Consider the following 12869-nt stretch of genomic DNA (forward strand, 5'->3'; position numbering starts at 1 on the left):
AAAGGCAAGTACTTTATGCACGTATCTGTATACTTGAACATGACATTTTGATAGGATGTCTTTGAGATAGTAAAAAAAAGCAGTGGTCTTGGAGATGCTGGAAACAAAAGTAATATCTGGAGTCAACTGTAAATTAATCTTCTTCACACAGGAGAACAGCTAGGCAGATATTGTGGGGGAAGGCTTTTCTTTCAGAAGCATCATCTTCTCATTTACTCCAGTTACCAGAATTGAAAAGTTCTTCGGTACTATTGTTTATAACGAAAGGCTAACTGCTGGGACAGAAAGCTCGAATAGAAACATTTAAAAGGGATACAGAACTTCTAGCTTTCTCCTTCTTCAACAAAACTATCTCGAGGGGGCAATGAATAGCAAGCATTGTGAGAAAGTTAGCTCTGTCACAAATTAATTTCCCATGAAACTAAGTGGAAAGAATGCTATATAACAGCACCACTCAAAGAAAGCCTATCTACTGCTACAATGGCTCACATTTACATCAATATAGGCACATGGACAAGCTGAACTAGAAAATATGGCAAAGCTTTGCAGGATTGTAGTGTACATACAGTTGATTTTTCACCATCCTTTGGCAAAATCAGGAGATAAGTAATTCAAGGACACTGACAACTAGGACAGGGAACTTTTATTTTGTAATAAATGTTCAAGGGAGTTACTGATTACTAAACTAACTGCTTGGCACTGAACCAGCAGACTATTACTAATAATTGTGACAGAATGAAAACAGATGGATTTGAGAAGATGTGCTTTGCAAGATAAGAAGTTGGAAAGGTTTTAAGCAGAGTGGGCCAAACAAGGGCAAGGCTAAACAAGTTTACAACAGTTTTTTTTTAAAAAAAAGAGTAAGAAAGTTGCACTGAAACCTAAATACCCTAAATACACCAGATCCCATTTGATCTTGGAAGCTAAACAGGACCGGTTTTGGTTAGTTCTTGAATGGGAGATCACCAACCAATACAAGGTTTTGTATGATATATTTCAAATACCTCAGAGTATTCCTAACTTAAGAAAACTCTATGAAAATCATGGGGTCACCATAAGCTAACATGAAAGTACATACACAAATAAGGAAGTTGAAGCAGATGGAGATTTTAGCCTTAGTATGGCTAAAACTGAGGGTTGTATTGTGTTGACACCTTGGAACAGGAATGGTTTCTCACCCTTGTCTTTTAGACTGACATTCAGAGGGCCATTGCCACTCATCTGGAATTTGTCTGGGGTTCCCTTATCACCTTCTGACTACGTGGATGCCCAATTTATGACGGTTGTTATAACCAGACAGGCAGAGTTAACACCAGTACTCCATTTAAGAATTCTCTGCCCTAGTGGAATGAGGTTGTGTGTGACCTGGTGGTGTTCTATGGGCAAGTTCATAGGAAAGTTGTATTGTGGATGAGATTCAATTCGATAGTCCCTGTGATAAAACCAGGAGACCTAGTCTATTGGTTGCACAGGCAATGAACAGACATTCTGTTTTTCGTAGGCTTTGAGTTCTGTCTTTATAAAACATTCAGAGAGTAGAGTTTTTGCTCCAGTGGAGAAGTGGGATTCTGGGAGAGGGTGTGTAGTACAATGTCTTGATGATTGTGAAAGAAAGGTAAAAACAATCCTTGGTAGAGGATTGTCCGAAGGCTTGCCTCTCTTATTTTCCCTTGCTTGGGCTGTAAATGCCTGGCAATGCTAGAAGGAGTAAACTACATGGTTTCCCCCCAAGCACTGGAGGAACTGTCTGTGCTCATCATTTTCATGGTGCATTGTCTCCACCTCTTGAAAAGAATAGTCAGTCTGTATAGAGCTGGGTTTCCTAATCAACTGCTTCAGTGGCAGACAAAAAGGAACTGGGGAACCGCTGAAGTGAGACACTTTTATGCTTCTGGAGGAGTGGGTAGGGTTACTACCAAAACTCAATTGGAAAACTTTTCCATTGGAGCCTGTGCAGGTGCAGTAAACCCATGTGTGTGATTCACTGAGGCCTCGAAGAACGCTAACAGGCATTTGTGAGTATGCTTGCATCCAAGGAGTTAACGTTCATGAGTAGCTTAATGGGCACCTGTATCAATCATACTGGGACATATATCTATTTTAGCATAGCCTATGTGTTTGTCTTACCAGTACTAGCTTTTTCTTATCAGCAGCCTGTCTTTGCTAGCATGTCTAGGCCGTTTATCAGTCTCAGGAATAGTATGAATGAGAAGCTAGATTATAGCGTTCTCTTCTTTTGATGATGGAAACTGCAAAACAATCTAACCAGAATAATTTTTTTGGTTTTATTCTCTTTCTATCCTCACCCAAGCTATTAGATGCCCAATCAAAATACATTCAAAACAAAGGATGCTCCCTGTTCTTCATGTATGATATCCAATAAAAACAAGGATCTCTAGATATGACTGCACTCTGAGTCCATCTGGAGATAATATCATGAAATTATGGAGAGTTGGGTCTTGGCTTTGGCTGCTTTCCATCAGGCTACATCAGCCATTGCATGTGCTAAAAGGTTATAATTGGTCACATCTGTTCACACTGCACAGTGCTGCCAGAAGTGCTACTATTCTAATTCCCTATCTGATTTACATTTCAGTAGGTGTTTTGCTGAGACCTATGCTTCCACGAGGTTTTTAATGATACATGCACACACATTCTAATCCAGCTGGCCATCCACAGCCATAGATTCTGCATCCAAGAATTCAACCTCCACAGCTTGAAAATATTTTTAAAGAAATAATTAAAAAACAAACAAACCCAAAGCTTGATTTTTCAGTTTTTTATAATGGGCACCATTTTAGTATGCTATTGTATATAATGGGACTTGACCACCCACAAACTGTGGTATCCATCCACAAGGGGCCTGTGGAACCAAACCCGAGCAGATACCAAGGACCAATGGTGCATTTAACTTGCCACATTATATTTTATACCTTATATGCTATATACTGTATAGGTTACTGTAGTAGAGTCTGTTCCGACAGTTACACTCTATTTTTCATAGATTTATTCCCAAGTTGCAAAGTTAGCAATCAAGTATGTCTGGCCTGTAACAACCTACTTGACAATTTCCCAAGATGGTTACAAGCTTAAGCCTAGCAAAATATGAAGACAGGGAAACTGACTGTTGTCGAAGCAAATTCTATCTAGTTGCTTTGAGTCCCCTTTGGAGAGATAAAGCAAGGTATAAATAAATATAACAATATCGTGTCCTGCTTTGGTCTTGCAGACACAGGCCTGTGGCTTCCTTGAGGGACTCCCAAGACCAGATAAAGAGTAATGTTTGTTTGTTTAAAAATGGAACAGAGAGTCCTGTAATAGAGCTCCCGGTGTAATATTTTTCATAGATTCTATTTTTCAGAAAATAGCACACACGGGGGAAGCAAGGGAAGCTAAAGGAAGAGACAAGAAACAGAAGCTATAGAACTCAGAAGGGTTGTTACCAATTGGCATAATGTCATGAAATACTCTTGCTGTTAAGTCTTATCCTAACTTCCTGTACTCACAGTATGCACACTGAATTACTAGACCACTGTACCTATATTGAGAAATCAGTAATATTGGGTCATGAAATCATGAGATACCTATAAAAGTTCCATAACTTTAAGATCACCCACTTGTCGCCCTCTTGAGTTGGAAGATTGAGACAGAAAAAGGAGACAAATTGCAAAAAATCAGGATCCAAGAGATGGGGCTGAGGCAGAGGTCAGCCCTATTCCCAGCAGAAGATGCTAAGAATAATTACCATCACTCACTGAGTGACTAAGATTATTCCTGCAGTTGTTAAATTAGTGACAATTATCTAATTAAGTACTGGGTGTCTTGCACCAACTGACTATAAATCTCTCACCTCCCCCCCCCCCCCCCCCCCCCCCAGCTTTGGTGCATTCAGCTCTCCTTTCTGGTAACTAGCAGCAATCTTCAGTGTTTTTGTTTTTCGTGACTTTGGACTGGCTATAATTAACAACTACTTCTTGCTGGCTTATCTGGTCTACAGATTTGTTAAGACCCCTGGGTGAGTTGATGAACACCTAGGGGTCCTTCATCTGTGATTGATCTGGACTGAATCAACTACTTGCACGCTCTTGCACTCCCACCACCTGGCTCCAGGCTCACTTGCTGAGCAGACCATAGAACAAGGATACCTTCAGATATCTAAGATAAATATTTTGAACTTATAATGTAAGATGGTTGCACCACTGAAGTGAACTTGAGGTGCTAGGGTAGTAAAGAACTATATAGATATATGAAGCAACATGTCTCTGTATGTATATAAAAAAAGTCAAATAGTGCAAACAAAAGTAAAATTTGCCTTCTAAAAACATTAGAGTAGTATCACATCAGAAGTGCTTGGGCCATGAAAGAGGAATTATTTGGAAGCATGTGAACCACAGCAAGAGTTTGGAGTGCATGGAGGTAGTACTATCCATGCTGGGTCTCACAGTCAAATAAGCAAGCTCACTTGGCAAATTAGACTTCTAAAGCATGAAGGGATTAAAACTCTAGAGCACTGAAGATGGATCTAGAGTATGTTATAAGAAAGGCTAATTGCCAGATTGGCTGGGCAATTAGTCAGGCTGCATGTATCTCAGATATTCTGGGATAACTAATGTGAGTCACAACATGAAAAGATAGAACACAGATTGAGGTCAGATGTAACTCTTCACATAAAAAACCCTGATTTTATAATCTTCCATATTTATTGTTAAGATACCAACATTATGAAGGGACTATATTTTTTAAACTAGACTCTTTTGAAATGCATCCCACGTAAGCACACACAACCTCATTTAAAATTAGAAAAGAATATACTTTAATACTGCAGATAAATAATGAACACACTAAGGTCAGTGTCTTAGCAAAGTTTTTGTGTGTGAGGAATCCATACATGCTATGAAAATAAAGCTTTATTTCTGTTTATCTCATTTAACTCATTTGAAGGAGAGGTAGGGCAGGATTTTCTCTTTTTCAGCTCTAATTTCATCAACAATATTTGGAATGTAAAGATATTACAACTAGTTTCTTTGAATAAGTTAATGAATTGGTCGGAGGGGAGAGAATGTGGGATGGCTAGGCTGTTAAAATTAAATTGCATTGCTTTTTTACTGAGATGATAAAAGATAGTTAATTGACTACTTAAAATAAACTAATTCCCCTTTGATCATTAAAACATTAACTATGGTGGCAGATCTTTTTGAAAGATTGGTGATCATTTTCAGTGCAATGGCATGGATAATGTTAGAAGTATCTTCCTTTTTCTTTCTTGTTATCAAGGAGTATCTCTTCTAAGATGGTGGCTGCTGTGACATGTTCATGCGTAATGCATATATAAAACAAAGAGGGTATACCTTTTTCCTTTCCTTTCAAAATATAACTTAGGTCAAATGAAGGAAGTCAAATGAAACAACTTGATAATTTGGTTTGCTAAAACTGTATGGCTAATCTGTGATTGTATGTATCACTCTGAACAGAGGTGGCCCTAGGTAATTTTCAATGGTAAGCAAACAGTATTTTGGCGCACCCCCCCCCCCTTTCCAACCAATCACTGATATATATTTTCTGTTTGTCATGGGAGTTCTGTGTGCCATATTTGGTTCAATTCCATCATTGGTGGAGTTCAGAATGCTCTTTGATTGTACTATACATCCCAGTAACTACAACTTGCATATGTCAAGGTCTATTTTCCCCCAAGAGCGCCTCAAGAGCGCAAAACCAACTATACTGCAAATGCTTACTTTGCGTAATGGGTTGAGCCACCCCTGACTCTGAACTGGGTGGATGAAGTGGACATGACTGAACTGTCACAGCTGTGCCCACTTGGAACAGCATGAACACAACACAGAAAGCTAGGGATGTCAACCCGATCCAAAGAAGCACTGATTTTTTCCCCTCTCTTTCTTAGTGCAGGATTTCATGTCCTATAACTCCAATTAGGTCCAGAGACAGATCAAAGGTACTCTTAATGTAGTATCCTTACTCCTATCCAAAAGCACTTCAGTCTGAGTTTACTAAAGTGGTTTCAAGAACTGCAACACAAAATCTCAAGATCATGATTCAACCTATAGATTGGGCCTTAGTAATGGAACAGTTAACAGCCAGTCATCAGACCAAGCAAAAGGATAGAAAATATTTTCTTGATTTTGTCTTGCTGAGTTGATGGGAGGTATAAGGTAATGCCCACAATGCTATTGTTGTAAAAAGTCCAAATGAGGTGACCAATGTGCTGTCTTATTTTCAGAATTAGTTTCACCTTTTGCAATCTGAGGATATAGAAAAGATGCATTTAGCAACTCAGTCTACCACATATTCTCAGTCTTTGATCATTAATTTGAGCAGGTGGAGATGGTTTGACTGACCAAGTCCAGAATTGAGGGGTGAATTGAAAATACCAGTCCTTCATCACCTAGTGTGGAAAGATCTTTCCTGGTCCTGAAAGTTTTTAATAACTATGGTCTGCTACAAATATCCCCAATAATATGTTTAAAAAGATAGTGGTGACTTTGGAATGACCGTGGAATGACCTGCCAGAAGAGACTTGACAGCTAAGCGAGCTATCAAAATTAAAGAGCCAATTGAAGATCCATGACTTCTGACAGGTCTATCCAGTCAACTTTCAATCATGAGTGTTGACTTACATTCTATTGCTGCTACATGTTAAATTTGTATCTGTGTTTGGTGTATGTTTTAGAAGGTGTGTATTTATCTATGTATTTTATTATATGTATTTTTTGTTCATACATTTTGACTTTGTTGTACCCCACCTCGAGCTATCAGGAGAGGCAGGAAATAAATAAAGTTTATTATGATTATTATCATTACATTTTGCTGTTCTGAAGAATTCTGATTATACTGAGCCATTTCAGTCTGGATTCTGGATCAATAGTACTCTTGGTGGCTTTTCACTATTGGGTATAGTATTGTCCTGGATGGACCCCATGAACTATAAATTGTATCTAGTTTTGAGTTATTCTTCTCATGCCTACAGTACAGTTTGTACAGAAGACAGCACATTGGTCTTATTTTCAGAAGACCAATGTGCTGTCTTCTGAAAATAAGACAGCACATTGGTCAACTCATTTGGACAATGTGCAGAGAAACTGCACATTGTCCTTTGTGCTTTGGGGAATTCTGAGATGCCATAATGGCAGGAAACTTCTGCCATTATGCAATTTGTCCAGTGTCAAAGGGTGCTGGCAAGGGAAGACAGACCAAATCTGCTAATTTAGAATTTACCAAGTTAGGTTTAAAATGCTGGAATAGGTGCATACAACTCTTCACAAGAAATGTTGGAGGAAGCCAACTAAATCTACATGACCAATATGAATTTCAACATTCATCGTGTTGCCAACATTGAGGATAAAGGATTTCCTTTGGATAACAATGAATAAACAGGCTTGTGTCCACATATCCTGTAGAACAGTCACCAATATATGGCTCGTCTTAGCTCAATGCTGGTGTTTTATAGGATTTATTGACAGCATGCTTTTTTATTTTGGCTTTTTTTTCCAGCCCTGAGCAGCTTTGAATTATCTTTCATATTATTCAACCATTGTGTTTTTATGGTACTATTTTATTACTTCATGTAGTTGTAAAACACTTTGAAATTTGTGAAATGAGAAGTGAAATAGAAATATTTCAAAAGATAGATGAATACACAACAATACAAATATTTCTTTAATCTTGCAACAGTTCATCTTCGAAGGGATGCAAATAAAATCTGAATGTTGACAGAGCAATGCACAGACACCTGTGAAATCAATAAATACTTAACTCAAGCTGCTGTAAAATAAACAATACCACAACTATTAGTTGTGTTCTTATTGCCAAAAATAAAGTTTAAGAAAAGAGGAAAATGAAGAGCAGGAACACAATCATGAATATCCAGGAAGAAAACATCTTTATATATCACTTAATTACTTACAGCCATTATAAAGTTTGATGAAAAGCCTCCCAAAACCTAAATAATGTACATTTGCTCTTAGAATGGGACACATACATGATAGGGGGACTGTTATCTGCAAAATGAAAACACAGAGTTGCTTTAGCAGTACCTCAAAAGGAAGGAGGGTTTAGGGAGGTGCACAATTCTCTCTGACTTTAGCAAGGATATCACTGACATTAAGAACTATAATACATAGAATATTGTATCAAGATTGGTCCTGTGTGTTATTGCTGAAGGAGAAAAATGTTAGTTTCAACACATTGCAAAATGAGTACATTTTGTTGCAATTTGCATGGGGGGTCACTGAATTTCCCTTTTAAGGCATATAAATTACTTGCCAAACAGATTCTATTGGGGACAATATTTTTCTTCCTTGAAACAAAAAATCCTATTTGTGTCTTGAAACTAGAGACACAGGCTTGTTTTGGTGTGTTTTGTTCAGAGAGAACATTGCTCTAGTCATTTGCTCTTTCCATGCATTCAGAAGATTGAGAAGGAGAACTGCAATGCCAATCCTAAGCTACTACAACAGAATCTTCTCTTTTACTAAATACATTTGTCCTAATCTTGTTTAGTGCAAGCTGAGTATGTCTTAACTGCTTGCTGAAGTCTGAAGTCAACATACCATCCTAGCTTATCTCAAATAAATACAACAGAAACAATTGTTAATGAATATTTTTGTGATCACAGAAAGAAAACAAAACTTCAAGAAATATAGTAAGCCGCAAAGCTTAATTGGATATAATTTTAAGACACTTTATGAATACTAAGTTTTTTTCTTTTTTAAAGAAATCTATAATTGCATCCCACAGAGAGAGACATGTGTTCATGAACAGTTAGACTATAGCAAAAGAAAACTGCTTTCAAAGTCAAAAGAAGGACAAAACAGTAAAAAGATGCTGCCATTTAAAACTTCAGCTAATGTGTGAACAAATACTTACACATTCATGCTTTTCATAGGTGGCCAAGCTTGCAGGAGCATGACTAAATGCTGAAATTCTACATGGTCTTCACTAGTTTCCAAAAGTTTCAAGAAGAGCAAGTACCTCTTTTCTTCATTTTCAATGTCAGTTATTTCTACCTAAGAAATCGAGTGAATGGGAAATCATGTTAACTGGAAGCACAGCTTAACAAATCAACTATTGTATACTTTTTTAGTAATAAATATGCATTCATGACTATAAATAAAATCACAGTTGCCTATTATAGAAGTAGTTTAAGATTTTCCAAGGAAGCATTTTATTTGGTCACATCTCCAGTTATTTGTGCTGAACACATACATACAGATAATATGCAATTCCTAAGGATTATATTCAACTAACAAACCCAAACAAGCACATTAATGAAAGAGTAGTAATGCCTAGCCCATTGAAGGTGCACACACACATACTACACACACACTGTAACATAAAATGATCAGATTGCTTATCTGTAACTGTGGTTCTTTGAGTGGTCATCTGTGCCCTCACAATTGGAGTTTCAAAGCTGAGTACATTGGCAAGAAGTCCCCCCTCCCCAGGCTTTCCAGGCTACTGTTCACATTTGAACCCAAGAAGCTATTCACCTCCCACTTTCAAAGTCCACCAGGTAGTGCACATCGATCTGAAACAAGGGATGGGGGTAGGGTTTGTTTGAGGGGTTTTATGACCATGTGAAAAACCACAGTTACAGGTAAGCAACCTGCCTGTCATGACTTATGCTGAGGAAGAGAGGGAAGGCTTTCTTTGTCTAGCATCTGCGTCAGGGGCAAATATAAATCAGCAGCACAAGCAGACCAATCTGCAGTCATGGATGAAGGTAGAAGGTTATGATAGAGTTGCAACACTGATAGGGGTATACTCCAAAGCACAGGGGAGGAGGATGTTACTACTTAGATTGAGTGTGCTGTTAAGCTGTTTGGGATCCCTTATTTAACCAGTCCATATGCAGGCCTGATGGTTCGGGCAACACACCTTGAAAACATATGGGAAGAAAGACATTGCCTCTTCTGCATGCCTCCATATTTCATAAAGAGACAGTTGATATGACAGAATTCTACCATGCAGTGAATGCGGAAAGTCAGGGTGCACATCCAATCAGTATAGAGAACTTTCAAGGAGTGAAGTCAGGGAAAATGATTTCTTGGTATAGGTGGAGGTGTAAAAGCACCTTTGGGAGGAAAGCAATGTCAGATCAGAGGGCTACATTATTCCAATAGAAGATTATCAAAGGACTCAACAGATTGCAAAGCTGTGAGCTTGGATGCCCTCCTCACAGAACTGACAGCACCAAATAATGCTACCTTGAAGGTAAGTAGCTGTTCATCTGTTGTGGTGAGGGGCTTGAAGGCCTTAAGTATCAGCTGAAAGAGACCAGAGAAAGTGACCGAGGTCATGTAGGATAAATTGCCAGTGGATAGAGATTTACCAGACTGAAGAACAACTTGGAGACTGGATTTTAGAGAGGTACATTTTGGGAGAGAAGAAGTCCAAGCCTGGAGGTGCAGCAGAAAGGCCACATGGTTTTGCTGGTGTAAAGGAGCAAAAGAATTCCTCATTTGTATTGGTAAGAGCATTTGGTGGAATCCTTCCTAGATGCTGCCAGGACTGCAGCAATGTGAGATAATTTCATAGTGCTATCCTCCATGCAAACAGTTGGAGTATCTTGAGATTGGGAAGGAGGGCTTGTCTTTCAGAGTGTGATGGTGGATTTGGTGCTTTCAGGAGAACCATGACTCAGCCTTAGGAGAGATGGAGAACCCAAGTAAACCATGAGTATTGAGTAATGAGGATCATGTTGGACCCTGCAAGTTTCATGACAACTTTATGATTATTTTCATTATTAACTTTATTTGTACCCCGCTAGCATCTCCCGAAGGACTCGATGCGGCTTACAAAGACCAAGGCCTCAAAACACAACATAACAATACACAACCTAAGCAAATTAAAAACAGTTAAAGCAATATTAAACAACAAGCAATAAAACCAATACACCAAGACGCAATAAAACTGGGCCGGGCCAGAGTAATGGCAAGGAGTGGGAGAGGAGGGGAAAGGTACATCAGATTGTAGGATTGTAGGACCATGTGGAAACACATCTCCAAGAGATTTGCATTCTTTACCATCCTGTAGCAGAAATGGGGGCACTTCAGATTTTCAGGCAACGCAAACAAATTGACGAGTTCCCCACTTTGAGATCTGATATGACTCAAGGTTCAGGACATGGGACTAAGGAAAACCTCTGTGACTGAAAGGTTGACATATCTCTCCAAACATTAGTCCTACAGAACTACTGACAAATCCAGATGTTGATGTAGCAAATGATGTTTGTTGATGTAGCAGGGGAAGGTGGTGTTGTCCAAGATTATTTTCACCACTCTTTCCCTTAGCTTCCTCTTGAACGATTTGATGATAGGGAGAAATTCTTCAGTCAGCTGGAAGGGACAACATAGCAACAAAACCCCAGTGGAAGCTCTTGGGCAAGTCATACACTCTAAGCCTAAGAAGATAATGGCAAAACCAATCTGAATGATGCTTTCCCCCACACAGTATTGGATGGCTGCAAGGGAGAAAGAAAAGAAAATACTGTCCTCATAATTCCTATAGGGACTCCTGATACGTATAACACTGGCAAAATGATTCTTCAAATCAAATCCTCCTATTCAAAAATATAGGAAGATTTTGGTCATTAATGCAAACAAAGTCATTTTTTTCTTTGAAAAAAAAAACAACTCAGAAATCTTAGAACTATCCGATTATAGCCATATGTTTTAAAATGTTCAAAACAACTAGAAATAGAATACATATTTATTTGATGAAGCCTGCAAATGAATATACACATCAGAAGAATTTAATGAATATATTCTGTGTAATGCATGAAGAATACACTTCTGAAAAATGTTACTAATTTTATGGAGGTTTGACAATCGAACAGTGAGATGTCTTGACGAACATGTAATATCCCTAGTATATCTTCAGCTTAAGTGTATGTGCACTTTACCCCCATGATTTGGTTTGTGTTATACTTGGTTACTCAGATCACAAGATATTTCAGCCAATAGTGTAGACAAATTGGACATTTGAATAATATCTTGAAAACCAATATATAGACAAGCCCTGAATTACAATCATTTGACTTAAAAATAATTAATAGTTAAGAATCGGGATGAGAAATCAAGAAGAGAAAGGAATCTACTCCTTTGAGGGGAAATTCACTCCAGAAAAAGTTAACATAGGGAAAGGTTTCTCAACTGAAACTTTCTTACCAATCCTTGTTTCCAAAACAAGCCAAATTTTTCAAAATCTATTTGTCACAGGGACAGAAAGGGGGTGAAATCTTTTGAACTGGGGCACAGACAGTCAAACAAACACCACAGTGGTGTTAACCCTTCCCTATGCTATCCAAAGCTAAAACAGAGATTTTTGGCTGGGGTTAGACTTTAAAAAGTACCTTTTTCGATTTACATACAAATTCAGCTTAAGAACAAACCTACATAACTTATCTTGTTCATAACTGCCTGTATCTACTATCTAATAAAGTCTTGAGTATGGGTGAATCTAATCCAAATGAGGTATTGCTCCCAACAGGAGTAGCCTGAGATTTCAGCCAGTCAATAGTATGTAATGCTCTTTCTGTTGCTTCATTTCTGCCTTCTTGCAATTATATTTTTTATAATCATAGGAGAAAAAAGGAAACAAATCCTACAAAATTAATGTAATACATGAATAAATACTGTGTGTTATTTATTAAAGGGAAAATGCTAAATTATTAATAGATTTATTATATTTTGATATCTGGTATAATTTAATTCTTCTTCTTAGTGTTTATTAAACACCACCAACTTCTATATCTAACCCTAGTGGACCATGACAAAAAACTTACTCTGGATGCCATTCTACTATGCCACTGCTTATAATGGGTTTTTTTTCCCCGGTCATGTCAGGAGTGA

General features: G+C 38.0%; 1 protein-coding gene across 2 annotated transcripts in view; it reads right to left on the reverse strand.

Annotated features, from left to right (window-relative positions):
• NBAS (NBAS subunit of NRZ tethering complex) overlaps positions 1-12869 on the reverse strand; it is a 209757-nt gene that overhangs the window by 23259 nt on the left and 173629 nt on the right. For both annotated transcript variants that reach the window (XM_067468668.1, XM_067468667.1), the window contains one exon: positions 8884-9023. In XM_067468668.1, the coding sequence (XP_067324769.1) occupies positions 8884-9023 (140 nt within the window). The remainder of the gene's footprint in view (positions 1-8883; positions 9024-12869) is intronic.

This window comes from Anolis sagrei, chromosome 1, assembly GCF_037176765.1.
Source record: "Anolis sagrei isolate rAnoSag1 chromosome 1, rAnoSag1.mat, whole genome shotgun sequence".
NCBI classification, from domain to species: Eukaryota; Metazoa; Chordata; class Lepidosauria; order Squamata; family Dactyloidae; genus Anolis; species Anolis sagrei.